The sequence below is a fragment of the Netta rufina genome (genome assembly GCF_964035555.1).
Source record: "Netta rufina genome assembly, chromosome: 5".
Taxonomy (NCBI): Eukaryota; Metazoa; Chordata; class Aves; order Anseriformes; family Anatidae; genus Netta; species Netta rufina.
The window spans coordinates 30,650,099-30,665,168 of NC_140128.1; the positions used below are offsets into that span (position 1 = coordinate 30,650,099).

Below are 15,070 nucleotides of genomic sequence, written 5' to 3' on the forward strand. Positions count from 1 at the left end.
AAGCCATGAATACATTAGTCTTCGACTTGAGACCAACAGCTTAGATACTAAAATTAGGAATTACAGAATTTGATATCCATTTATCTTAAATTTGAAGGGAGTTTAAGATGTTTAGTATAGAGACAACCCTATTTCATTTATTCTCCTCATATTTCTGGAAGCTAGTTCTCCTTTATTCAGGCCTTTTCTGGGATTTGAACGCATTGAAATTGTATCGATTAACATGAACTTCCTCATGTATTTCTCTCATGGCCTTCTGCAGCTGTACAGAACCAAAGCCAAGGGACTCGCTACAAGTTCACTGTCAACAGAAGTCATCAGGAAAAACAGTTCTTCAGGCAAATACAACAAAAATAGCTCCAAGCTTCTGCTACCTGCCATTTTATCAAATGTGGTTTCAGAGTACTGTGAAATTAATAGAGAAACAAAATTAACAGGCATACATATGTTTACTAAGCAAGAAATGATTAAACCAACTATACACTTAAATCTTTCTTTCAGATACCAACATTTGCATTAAGACAAAGGTTGATGGTCATTTAAAGTTATAGTATATATGTAATTATAAAGAAACTTTGAACTTTTGTCCAGCGAAATCTAACCTTTGTTTTCTCATCTACAACTCTGAGTCCATCCGCCGAAACCCACAGGACTGCTTTAACCGCCTTCTTCCCAGTCTTTCAAAAAAAGAAAAAGAAAGAGAGAAAAACAGTTTTATGTCAACGGTATCAGACTGCCACTCATTCCCCCTTTCCAAGAACCATAACATTAAGTGTAGATGAAGTCCACGTTCAGTGGGGTGCCCAAAGCCAGATACTCAATCCAAGTTGCAAAACATTCAGAGAACCAAGCCAAAGCCAGTATTTCAGAAAGAGCACATCATGGGGATGGGGAGAGGGCACGGAACAGGTGGAGTCAAAAATAGGGTGTACATCCATGTACAGTAAAGGATTCAAGACTGACCAAGTGGGTGAAGAGTTCCACTAAAGAGTCAGATAACACTAATTCATAAGGAGTTACACCCCAGGTAGCTTGAGTGAAGTTTAAACACAGGAAAATTCTTACCTGGTATTTCCAACAGCCCTACCCTCTGCCCCTATACTCACATGGCAGAACCATGGCATCACCTTAAACCAGTGTTAAAAGCACCCAGAAATCATTGGTTATGGTGTTACGAGCTTAATGTTAAGATCAATCATTCAAACACATTTTACTAATTTATTGAGAGGTGAATGTCACACCTTGGAGGAGAGGTAGAAAAATGTGATTTGTTAACCATCGGATGCGTATCTTGGAAAAGCAATCGTGTGGCAGGCTGAAGCAGCGGAGGAGCACTCTGGCTGTTATCCAAGATCTGACTGTGGGAACTTTCAGCTGCCACAAGCTGAGGGTGAGTAAAAGTGGGAAACACAGGAAGGCTTCAGGAGCTGTATCAACTACAGATTCTTTTTGAACTGTTTATGTTTTAAGGGAGAGTTGCAGAAAACAGTATAAACACAAGACAACATTCTTCTGAAACGAATTCATCAGATAGGCACAACGTGTCGAAATATTCTGTGGGTTGTTACAGAGAACTACTACCACCAAAACCCCACTATTTTTAATGTGTTACTTTGATTCAAAGTCCCATACTCTCTATTTTTTTAACCTTTAAGTTAATAAACTATTCTCCCCGTAACTTTTTTTGAAGCAGTAGGTTTAGTTAGTTTGGGGCTGCTAATGGCAGCTGCCACTGACCACTGCTGGAAGAGAACAGAGCAACAATAACAGAAAAAGAAGGGTGATCGGGGGGATATCAGCTAGTGGCTTTGTGCAAAAATTGCATTTTATTTTTAATAATTCACTACAGATGCATATAATTTATAATCATATGGCACTTAGCTGAGCAAGGACACATTCTGGCATAAACTACTGCATGTTCCAAATTAGCAACTCTGATTTTAACATTGTAAGGATGATTTTTATTATTATTATTATCATCATCATCATCTTGGGCTGATAAATCACCTGCTATATCACATTGGTTTCACTCTCAGAGAAAGCAGAAAGTGTGAAGAAAACCAGCCTGGCAGGACTTCTGTTTGTTTTTGGGGAGGAACTATCTGTCCCAGTTTCTGAAGCAGCAATGACAACCAGAGCATTTTCAGACAGCTTGGTGAGAACAGAACTGCACTGACTTGTGCAGAACAGCGAATAAAAGAGACAGGAGAGAAAGCAAGCACAGTATGAAAACAAGCTACAGAAGTGCTTGCAGAAGCAAGTTTCTAAATGTCCATCCAGCCTGCTGAATATCCCAGAGAAGGTCTAAAGTAAAGCTTTCAGACTCTGGAATGCCTAATGGAAAGAGGATGTTCACAAAAGAGGATGTATTTAAAGTTACCATCATACACATAAAAAAACATTTTAGCATTTAAAAGTTGCCTGTAAGTTTTAGTCTTAAGAGGCAGTAAACATCAACGAGCATAAAATACAGTATGTATTTTCAGTGCTCAGGTAGCTTTCATAGCCTAAAAATCCCTGTTAATCCTAACAAGAGATGGCTTGTAGAGATTTGTCTCAAACTGTTTTACAAAGGAGTACCTGTTTCTTACAAGCCATTAGTAGTCCTAAAATTCTCATTTCAAGTGACATGAAAAATTGCAAGAAGACAACGCCTGTGGGTAACTGCTCGGTTTGGACTACCATCATATCCATCATTTGGACTACCAACAAACTAGGATGTCTTTTCCCAGCAAATAAAACCAACCTTCTCTCTGCAGAGTGAAACAGTGAATGGTAGCTGAAGTTTGCATTGAACAAGCTGGGTTTAACTCAGATGGATGCTTCATAAAGCAATACTGAACTTCTGCAGAGCTAGTCCTCATCTGCTATTTTACTAAATGAGGACTTAGAAATAGCTAAGACATGGAACTCCTTATTTCTCAAAATAAAAATAAAAGGCTAAATAATCCTCCTCTTGTACTGGAAACGTAAGCTTCCTCAAGCAAGATTATCAAATGCAGGTTTGTTACACTAAGAGAAAGCCAAAGCAAGTCTACCTTCCAAATCCTTTCTTCTAGATTTATGGTGGATGCAATGCTTAGAATAAATTCTTACCCTCTCTATCCTAAACCCACAGCTACTACCACTGGGAAACATATGATTTCTCCATCTACCGAATCCTCATTTTATCTGTGGAGAGATTGATGCATTAAAGAACACAGCTTCGCCAAATTAGTTTATATTGGCTACATAAATCAATGTACTACTCTATTAACGTGGGATATTGCCAAGGAGATTGTGATTAGAATGCAGATGTCTGCACTCCTGATATGGATAAGCGTATATCAGGACCCATCTAGCTGTCCGTACCAGTAGGCTGTCCTCACATACATGCTTTTGGATGACGACGCTGCTGGAGGGGAGCCACTCAGAGCACCAGCTCCCAGGAGCCTGATTTGGCAGTGCTGAATCAGCCACGCTAGGAAGCTCACTTAGCATTTTCTGGGAGGCTGGTAATCTGCTTCAGCATGAGACCCCTTCTCTTACTCCTTTCAGAGCCCTCAGAAGCCTCAGGAAGGTAGGTGAGGCACCCTCGAGAACAGAAGGCAAGGCTAAAAACAAAGCGTGATGGAAACCCCTCAGACAAGCAGGCAGCACCCTAGACACGGGCATCAAAGAAAAGAAAATGAAGCCGACTAAAACTGAAACGCACAGCTCCTGAACTGCAGTGCTGGACGTGACAATTGGACTGTCAGAAGTGATAGGACATGGAATTAAGTAGCAGCTGCACTCCAAGGTGGAAAGTAAAGCTTTAAGGATACCAGAACAGAATGAATGCTGCCCAATAATGCATTTTTAAATGCTTCTAAATCATTTCTAGTCTTTTGGCTGATTACGGAGTTCTTGGTATCTGCCTATTTTGTTCTGGCAAGCAACTTAAAGCCAGCTGTAAGATGTTTCTGGAGCCTGAGATATACAAAAATGTCCATCTCAGTCTCTGTACAAAACATTGCATGCCAAGAAATACACGTACTCAGGGGAAGCAAAACATGAGAAAGATCATCGAATCTGTACTACTATTCATTAACGCAGAAAAGGCTTAGTTCTGAAATACAGAGAGCTGCCTAAAAAGGCTGCTGATTCGGTTACTTTCTGTACACAAAACGAAACAGCAGAAGTCTAACCTGGAGCTGGCAATGGACATCCTATTTTTATTTTAAGCTGCAAATGAAGTATTTTCAATGTCAGGTCCAGGACTAAATAACACTTCCTGACACAACTTTTTTTTTAAATCGCAACAATCTGATTTACTTTTCTGGCGGAGAAAAAAAGCGGACAGGGAAAGAAGCAAATCTATCTGCATGGACCTTCTGAAAACCAGTCGCGAATTTCAAGCAACTCTGTGGTTTGGAATGTTATATTAACCCCAAAGCAAAGCATCTGGGGAGAAATTACAGATGAGACAGACAAAAGCTATTAGTTATAACTATTCCTCAAATATTAGTAAGAGAATAACTTTTTTTCTTTGTATTTTTCCCTAGATTTGGCCAGCTGTTGTAGGCTGAAGTGGTAGTAAAGACATACCAACATTGCAGGGATATCTAAACACTATGGATTTCAGTGGTTTCAGTACTAATTAATGTAACTTCACTGGCTGAAGTAGAAGTAGGTTTCTCTTTGGCAAAATGTCATAATAAAAGGCAAAAAAAATCTACAAGGCTATGACAACGTACTGGAGTTCATTAAAAAGTGACAAAGATGTAAAGAGAAAGCTGGCATTTTTAACAGATAATTCCTAAAAAAGTAAAAGAGATTTTCAAGTGCTATGCAAACTCTGTCCTTTCCTATCGTTACTTTCAAACACAAAATAATGGCTTTCTTTTTCCTAACTGGTATTTGATCAGGTTGAGGTAGGTCTTTTATGTTTGTTTTAAACAAATTCTAAGAAGAAATTCCTATTTTCAGTTGTAAAGCAAACAGAATGTTTCGCTCGAGTCTTTGTAGATCTCAGGTCTTAAATTTTGTTTGCATGTAGGAATGATCAGATCAACCTGACAGATTAATCTCCTACATGTGGTATTTTGATACCCACTTCCACTCCCCTCCAAAAAAGAGCTTACTTCTTCACTATCTCTACACATCACAAGAGTGCTTTCCCGGACCATAGGAAGAAACCTGAACTGAGGAGATACCTGTCCCTCTATGACACGCACCACAATCTGAGTGAAAAGTGAAAAAGATGCAGCTGAAAAAGCTCTTAGTTACTTCTCAAGCAAAGCCAAGACAAATGTGTGAGCAGAGAATAACCTGCTCTGAAAGATTTTTGTATGTAAGTTACAAGCTTGTTAGTTTCTTTTTAAGCCAAGATTCAGCTTATAAGAAGATGTTTCAACAGCGGTATCTTAAGATTTATTCCATACAAAAACTACACAGAAATGTCCTACAAGAATTTTAAATGCAGAGGCAGTTAACAGATGGGAGGTCAAAGAGGTCTTTTAGAGGTTTACAAACACTGCCTTATGGAGATGTAGACAGCAGGAATAAAAAAAATAATAATCCAGTCTCCAGTACAGCACATTCTTAATAAGGACAAACAGTTGCTTCCCTTCACGTCTATGACACTGTCCGCAGGAAAACAAGAGCAATGATAAACAGCAAAGCTTTCTACTCTACAATAGAATTGCAATTAGAAAAACAAACAGCAGGTAAATGCCTGGTCTCATCTTCACGCATCTTTGAATTTGGACTGTACTCCAAAAAGAAGGGTTTAGGAGATGGTACGTGTGGGCTCGCTGCTTTCTCCCCACACTAACATTTGGGCAAGCGTGCGGTGCCAGGCAGCCAGTCCTGCAGTGCTTACAGGCACAGACACCAACTGTTCTGGAGATATTTGCCCAGGTGATGTAGGCTGGCACACGTTTAAGGGATTAAAAGGAAAATTCACCTTTTTTTTTTTTTTTTTTTTTTTTTTCAGGAAGACCAAATAATTTCAGAACACTGGATTTCTGATACAGTCCATACGGAGTTAAGTATCCATTTCAGGACACTTTTTCAACCATATTCTTTACTTGATCAATATACTTCCAAGTCTGGGAAGATTTGGATTTTAGAAACAAATATTCTGAAACAGATTAAGGAATTCTCAACACCCTAATTTTATGGCAGTGCTATACCAGGGATGTAACTCCTTATAGTGCAAGCACAAATGAGGCGTTAAACTTACTTTTCCAAAGAAGCCTTTGAAGAACTTCCTTTCCTGGAGGAACAGGGGGGACAAGTCGAGCGCTATTACTGAAGGTAGCTAAAATGTCCCAGGGTTTCAAACCAACAAGCACACACAAGAATAGGGTTTGGAGGGAAAGGAAGGGGTTTTTAGAGTTATCCATGAGAAGGTGCGACAGGCAAATGTGAAAATAATCCCATGAAAATGCAGATCAAAGGACACACACACGATTCTAATAAGCTACTGCCCTGAAATTGGTGGAAAGAAGAGAACCTCAGCCCCAATTTCATGCAAAGTGGTTACTTTATTTTCACTCTCCCTTGTTTAGTCCCCTTTAGTTGGGTTATAAACAAAACTTGGCAGCAGACATAGTGGTTAAACAATCAAAACACTGTGCAGGCTCTTGTGAAATGCAAAGTTCTAACTCCAGAGTTACGGTCAAATTTGCTCTGTATTGATCACTTTTTCCCAAAGCAAGTGGAGAATGTAAGCTGGAGAAGCACATATGGTAGCTGGGATAACACAATGTTAAATGCTGAAAAAGCATTTTTGGTGCTTCGTTTTATTCCATTTATTTCTTATTTTGGTTTACACGCTACTCTTACACTTTGCATTTTATACGGCCTTCTCTGACCAGTAAAGAATTTTTTCTTACCTTAACTAAAACACAAATGAGTTCCTTTTCTCTTTCAGTCTTTCAAGACTTTAAACAAATTATGCGACTACTGGACATTCATTCTACAGCTCTGGGTTTATAGGTTGAACAAGAACCCTTTAAAGTCAGCTCTGAGAAGGAGTTAGGCCAAGGCAAAGATACAAAGAGCTGAACTACAAGTTCCTGAATTTCTTCAGCCTGGAAGTGATTATAATGATTGCCCAATTCATATTCAGAAATAATAAAAAAAAAAAAAAAAGACTCAATTTTAAGCATATTTGCATGCAGTTTAGTTTACTAGCTTTGTTTTGTTACCAGACTGTGAAAAGAAAATTGCAAGATCTGTCTGATCTGATGAGAGAATACTTCTCTGGGCCTGGCGTCCTGCGTGCATCGCTACACACTGCTCAGTACTTGATGGAAGCCAGTGCTGAAGCGTATCACTGCTCTTGCTATTTTTTCAAATTATTTAGCTTGCAAGAAAACTGTGGTAGAGCAGTAACGGGGTGGAGGTGGAGAATTCCACATGAGACAGACCGCGGCTTTCTGACAGCCCTGACCCCAAATTACCACCATGTCACTCCAGCATGTTGCTCGCTGATAACAATGCTATATTAAAAATATTATTGCAAATATCCTGAGGCAGTGTCTCCAGAATTGATTGATAAACAAGGTTATATTTAAAACAAAGCTATGGTTCTGACGCAAGCCAACAAAAGCCAGGAAACAAAGTTAAGAAGGGAGTGTCAATCTCGACTTTGCATTTCCTGACTTTTGCTGCTGAGTGCTTCTCTCTGCCCGATGTCCTTCCACAGAGCTTCTCAACAAGTATCCATACGATATTTATGTCAACACAGGCACTGTATAAGAACATCTCTAAGTGTAGTCAGCTGAAATGCTTAACAGTTTTTAGAAACAAGAACGGTCATGTATATTTGGACAGGATATGCTGAACACTAGGAGGGGAACTAATGGATTAATCACAGCGTTGTATACATAATGAGAAGGGGCTGGATGCTGCTGCCAAGTTGAGCAATTACGCTAAATAACAGCTTTTTAAAGATAGCAAAAGCTAAAGAGATTCACCAGAAGCTACCTCATTTTTAGATGATGGTTAATTTTGCTCTCAGCAAAATGCTTGTTAAACAAGATTTATTTATTTTTAATAAACTAGAAATGTTAATGGAAAAGGCATCATGCAAAATGGGTTTTAAACACCACTAAGTTAATGTAGTTTAGAGATAACTAATGCATGTTTTAAAATATTAAATTATGTCTCTTTACCTGCTAAAACAAGAACATATATTAAAACAAATGCATAATTTAAAACAAAAAGTGGCAAGTTAGAAACCAATACTACACACTAAAGCTGATTTAAAAATCAAAACATGACATGAGAGAGAATACTTTTGTCTTTATACTATGTCCCCATACCTGAAACAAATACGTTTACAAAGCTACCTTACAGTGTCCTTACAAAGTAATTTTCCAGTAATTCAGGGAAATAGTTTTGAAGAAACCATTTAGTGCTTAGTATCAAAATATGAGGATCCTACCAGATATGAAATGAATATACAGTTAGTAATATATCCTAAGGGAAAAATGTAAGCTTTTTGGTAACATAAACTAATGTTAATAATAGACAGCGATAGCAGTTTCTGATCTATTAACAAAACTGCTGTACCATTTCATCAGACAGCAAAAGTGACATAACTCAAGTTTGACTTCATTCATTGTAAGCAAAATTGTAATCTGCACATCATAGTTCTGTTGGAATGCAGTTTGAGAGCTATAGAACTGTAACAACAGAATAGAGGATGGATGAAGGATTCTCTAGCTAAAAATGTCTTATTTTACTCAGTAATCAATTTAAAAATCCCTGAACAAAATGCTTACAATTATTTGGTTTTAAGTTCTGCAAGATGCAGTGCTCAAAAGTAATTATGGTATATTAAACCACCAGCTAATAAAAAAACTGGAAGAACACTTCCCCACAATAAAGAGAGAAAATAATTTGTTTGCATCTTTTCTTTCACAAAGCAAAGCAGAAATAAAGATATTCCTAAAACAAAGATTAACAGTTTTGTATTCTTCTTGACAAATCCCATAAAATGTTTTATAATCAAATAATCAGCCCTAAAAAAGAGCATATTTCAGTTCCCCAAATGAACTGTAAACTGTTGGAGAACAAGAATTAAGAGGAAAAGGTATCTACTGAATAAAGTACAGGCAGACAGAACTTAGTTTTAGAAACTACAAGTATTTCAATGATTCTGCCTCTATGAGAACAGAACTATTATTTACTGACTGGTTTACAAAACCTATATGTTACCTGTGAAGAAAATAATACAGATTAACATAGGCCACATACATTTAAAAATGAAGTCCAATTTTCCTTAAGCTAGTCTTTCTGATTGAGCTCAAACCTGTAGTCCTTCCAAGACCAAGAGAAAGCCCCAACAAAACAACCAAGCACTGTGAAAGGAAGAGACTACCAGAAGAACAAACTGTTTTCTTATCGCATTCCTTGTATGCCGAAACAACATCTAGTGGTATGGCTTTTCCTAATTAAGAGAATATATTGTACAGAAGAGAACTTTCAATAAAGGTAGAATCCTAAAGAAAAGTTCCCAGTTTAAACCTACATGCTCAGGGTGGGGAGCTGGGAAGGGGGGAAAAGGTTTGAATTGCAATAAGCAACTCCAGACGAACCCTGGGCCTGATGGAGGCTAGCACGTGAAGTGCACAAAGTAGTTTCAGTAATCTGAATCTTCCTCTTGGGGCCCACTGAGAATTTCACACCTGCTTCTCAACTTCCAGCACTGACAAATGAGACAATGCAAGGAGCAATCTTAAGAGACCATTTTGTAGATAAGCAACAAAAACTTCAAACAGCAGAAGAAATGAAAATTATCTGGAAAAAACGTTGAATTTATGAGAATGGGCAACGAATTGATGCCATCCAGAATTTGGAATAATCACATAGCACAGAATAGGAAACAATGTTATTTACTTCCAGAGGATGCACTATGGAAGCTAGATTTCTCACATCTGAATCAGTAATTCAGATGATCAAGAATCACAATCCTGGGATTATCTGGATTCCAGGATAAATTGGGTGCTATGCTTTCACTATGCCTCAGTATTTATAAGCTTAGCTACACTTAACTGACTTGTGGGCTTGAAGTTTATAAAAAGCCTAGAAAGCAAATACTTCACAGCATAGCTCCCCAGAGAAGACAATGAAAGAAGCTGTACAAAGTAAATACTGCAACATTATTTGGTGTGCTAACAGAAAGTATCCTGATACAATGAAAACCAGAATAGGACAAAAACGGATGCGATTCATTATGTGGTCAGTACTAGCATTTTAGCTACATAAACTAAATCCATAGAACAAAGAAACTCATTTATATTTTGTGTGGTCCTTTTTAATAAAAATCAATCACTAATCACTGTTGGACTGAATGGGAACAGATGGTATGCGGCTTTAACAGGTTGCTATACATTAGCTGAGAGAGAAAAGAATGAAAAGACTTGATTTTAATCAGAGCAGTAAACTAATTCAGAAACTTTGCAGCACAACAGAAAGAAAAAAAGATAATCTATAATCCTCTGTTATGTGCTAGGCAGAAGGAAAGAACAGGTTCAGTTGGAAGCCAGTTGAACTCTCACATTTGGTGAGGGGAAAAAAAATATATCCAGTAGCAGAGATCTTAAGTTAGCAAAGGTGCAGAAGTATTTGATTTACTTCCAGTAATTTTGCTGTGACAGGAAGATACAAGAATTTCTTTAGGCATTACTGAAGACTGTGTATAGCTAGCTATGACACATAAGAGAAGTGATGAAAAGCACAGAAGTTCTCTATCTTGATTCAGACTTCAAATTCAAATGTCATTTCTCCTCCTCTTCTCTTCAATGCTGTTTTAGCCTCGGACCCTCAATAGATTGATCTCTGACTTTCTGGAGTTTGCTACTTCTACGGGATTTTGCAATATTAATACTACAGGAAAGAGATGACAAGACCTCTTCAAATGAGCCATAGAAATACAAAGAGCTCTGAACGAGTGCCATTTACCCGAGCAAACGTTCACAGAAGCCAAACTAAGAGCAGCCCAGTCCATGACATATCAGAATTAGGCAGCCTCCAGGCCACTTTGAGCAGATGCAAGCCAGATTATTTCATGCATAACTACGATGTTGCAGTGCATTAGAAAAAAAAGCAGCCTAAATCAAGTAATATTTTGTATAATAAAGGTGAATTAAGTCACTATTAAAGTGGCAGGCAACAGAGGGAGAGGGGGAGAAAAGAGAGAGAGAAAGAGAGAGGGAGAAAGACCTGTTAAAAAACAATGGCTGAAGCCCCATATGGGTACCAACTTAGTCTGAAAGGTCACAGAGGATTTTTACACATTTGTTTTGCAAATAGTTTCTGCAAGTAGAAAGAACAGTTGTAACTCTCTCCCTCGCATCATCAGATTAGCACGTCCCCCTAACCACCACAGCAGTGCTCTCAAACCAGCCAACTGTTCTCCTAACGTGGGTCAAAAGTTCAGGCTTTAGCTGGAGCACTGCTGCCGAACGGACCTTTTTGAGTAACACTCACAGCCCCAAAGCCAGCTTTGTCATGAAACAAATGTACATACAGATTTTAGTCTCTTCACGGCATCTTCGCAGATATGCATTCCTCTGGATTCATCCACTTCAACATGTCCCAAGTACTGTGGGAAAGAGAATAGGAAGGAAAAAAGCTTAATAGTTTTAAAAACTACCAGCTTCTGTATATCTATACTATCAACCATTACCTAAAAATAAATAATTCATTAATTGAATAGAAACTGAAAGTTCTGAAGTTTTCAAATTAATAACATGACCCAGAATAACATTAGCCCATAGAAAAAGCATTTTCAAGAAATACACTGGAGTGCAGTGCTCAGGAAACTTCGGGTACTTTCATTTTACATTCTGGGGAAAAAAAGTTCCTTATGTTTTTCAGTTTCCACCTACCCTTCCCAATTGCAGTTCTTTTCGATAAGGGAAGGAAATGTTCTCTCAAACAATTGTATCCTTATTGAAAGTACTTAACTCCAGAAGAAAACCATAGGAACTATTAAAAGCATTCTGAAGTTTTATAATGAAAGGTAGAAGGCAAATAAATTTGCCCCAATTTACATAGCATTGTAAGAATTTTATGCAATTTGGCATTTGTATTGTAGAGTAGCTAGAGAGTGAAGAAAGGGTTTTAAAATACCAGAACCAGGACTGGTGACACAATTCAGCAGTAAACCTAGATTTAAAAATGCACAGAGAAGTTCCACTCCACAACAGAATATTCTGCCATGAGGTATCTGAAATCTCCCGGTACTTGCTTCCTTAATTAGGATACCATGCTTAATTAGACAGACAGAAAAAGACTTCATTTCTTACCACCATATTGAAGTGTTCTACCAGAATAACATAAGAGATTTCAACCTAGATTCAACTTAAATATTCATATTTAACCTAGATTCAACTTAAATATTCATATCAACCTAGATTCAACTCAAATATTCATATTAAATATTATATTCAACTTAAAGACAAACTTGGAAAGAGATTGTTTTCAAGATTGAATAGCACACAGTTGTTTGTTGTTTTTGTTTGTTATTTTGTTGTTTTTTACATTTTTTTTTTCATGCAACGCAAGATGCTCCAAAAGAACTGTCAACACATCACCCTTCTTAACATAAAACTGCTGAAAGTGAAAAGACCTTAAGTGACAGAGGGCTTTAACATTAAGTCTCAGTATGTGGCATGTATAAAACAGAGGAGATCTAAATCTAGATGGAACAATTCTGCAAGAATTTCACTTAAACCAGCCCTCACAGCTGGAGAACAGCTCGAAGAATAAATTTCACAAAACCTACAAGGTAAATAAAAATGATCCGACACAGCTTTTTCAAAACGACTTCTATAGGGACTGAAGCAGTATAATTGAACGCTGAAGCTGCCAAAACAGTGATTGTACTCTCTTAGCTGAGCTTTCTGAACACTTGCATAAGATGTTCATTTCTCCATGACACTCCCTAACAAGAATATTTTAATCCTAAAAATACACAAATAGAAACAACTAAAGACGTATTTACTCTGTGTCTGGAAGCACACGTTTGCACCCACACCTACTGCAGATGGATCTGCAGTTCTGCCATATCTGTGCTGAAGTGCCAGAGATGCAGGAATCCTCTGCTTGTGCATCTCCATGATGGGAAAAGTTTGGTGTCAGTAACCTAAGAAAGTTTGTCAACTTCTCCTTAAGAGGAGAGAGACAGGCAAGAACAAGGCTGAGGTTTAAAGAAGATGGAGGGAAAAAAAAAGATATATGCATGTAATGAGCCATCTAGCTCGCATTACTATTAAGTTAGAGGACACCTTCCAGATTTGCTGAGCTATCTGCACATCTCATTTACCCAAGTGTAGGCAAAACGTTTCCAACTGAAGATCCAAACCATTCAGTCCCTGTACTTGGCAACCTGCCTTTTGCTTGCAAAAGGGAGAAACAGAGCAGGGTAAATATTGCCTCTTGCCACACTCCAAAACAGACAACTGCTTTCCCCTGTGTTGCCAAACCTCTATTCAAGTCACATGCTCCAACTTTCGGCAATCAGTCATGCCTCTGCTGCTAGAGACAGCAAATTCTGCTGCAGTTTTCAATGCTGCTTCCACTCCAGTGAATGGGGACATTATTGCACATATCAAGTGCATCTACCCACAGCAAAAGGGTACAATCCCCAGACCTCATCGAGCATCAATCAATTCTGATTTATAAAAGAAATTACGCTGCCACACAATACTTCTTTATGATGAGGACAAAAGGTGCTTTGTTGGCAATTACACTTTACACTTAAAGCCCTTCATAAAAAAACCTTATTCTTCCCAATGCACCATTTTTGCAGAAGCCAGAAGCTCATAGCTATCAATATCAATGGCCTTGTACATTATATAGGTGGTTTCAAAGGTCTTCCCTGAATATTGTTCTTTTTATTTTCTTTTGTGGTTGTGGGTTTTTTGAGTTCCCAATAGATCCCAATATATTTTTAAGTATCTTTCTTATAAAAATAACTTCCAACTGTGTAATCAGAATGCTACAGTCCTCTCTTTTTTTTGCAACATCAAGTCAAGTCTCCTTTAAGCAGCTGATCCTTTCCATATCTTCAGGTTTATTTCCAAAACCCTTTTTCCCCATCAGGCTATGCATAGATATACACAGATCCTGTATTGAAGCAGCACTGCAATAACTTCTACTTATCTGGCTTTTAGCTGGTACTAATCAAAGGCTCAAGTATTTCAAGAAACTTGGCAAACAGCTCTGCCGTAGACTGAAACCCTGCCAGTAGCCTTACATTTTTAATCAGAAGTGTTAAACTGTAGTTATATCGTTACCTACCCTTAAATTCGAAACATTAGCTGAAGTTGCTAGTTCGTTTACAAACGACAATTTAGAATTTAATACAGTAAGAAAAATACAGCTGCTAGTTAGATTAAGACATGGTCTGTTCCTTACAGCCTTAAGTCCTGAATTCTGGTGTTTAACTTCCACGCAACAGAAAAACAAACCAAATTCTGCAGTTCTGTCACAGCAAAGAGAACACGTGGAAATCACTTTAAAAAGGCAATACATACACCCCACATTGCTATACACGGTTTTTCAACATCTCTGAAAGAAAACTTCCCTTTCAAAGTAAGAGAAGAAAAACACACTGTGAAATGCCTGGACAGAGAGTGCCAAGTATAAGCAAAACCTCTTCCAAATTCCAGCATGGCATATTACCATGAACACACTCAGTGACTGGGGCACAGAACTACTGGTTACACAGAACAGATGTGACCTGCATAAGCCATACCATGGCAGCTGATGACATTGCAGAACAGTAAGGAAGGGGAACCCTGGACATATTTGCACAGAGCTCTCCATATCACAAGAATCACACTGCCAACATTCCTGGAGAAAGCAAGTACATTTCCATCATGGAAGTGCAAATAATAGGAATGTAGTATTAATATTGAATGCATTCCTACTTAATTTCCATAGCAACCATTGAATGATAGCCATACCTGCGATTCTCAGCCATGAGATGTTCTGTGAGAGATTTAATCATTTTATCAGAAACGAACAATGCTTTTACAGAAGGTTAAAATCCTTGTGGGCAGAATCCACATAAAGGGTAACACAA

The 15,070-nt window shown here is 38.0% G+C and overlaps 1 protein-coding gene across 3 annotated transcripts in view; it reads right to left on the minus strand.

Moving 5' to 3' along the window:
* NUMB (NUMB endocytic adaptor protein) overlaps positions 1-15,070 on the minus strand; it is a 96,602-nt gene that overhangs the window by 11,955 nt on the left and 69,577 nt on the right. For 2 of the 3 annotated variants that reach the window (XM_084287746.1, XM_084287747.1), the window contains exons 4-5: positions 11,507-11,581; positions 603-677 (exon numbers count right to left, since the gene is read on the minus strand). In XM_084287746.1, the coding sequence (XP_084143872.1) occupies positions 603-677; positions 11,507-11,581 (150 nt within the window). Of the gene's footprint in view, positions 1-602; positions 678-6,205; positions 6,239-11,506; positions 11,582-15,070 lie in introns of all 3 variants that reach the window. The other variant, XM_084287748.1, reaches the window with a different exon arrangement.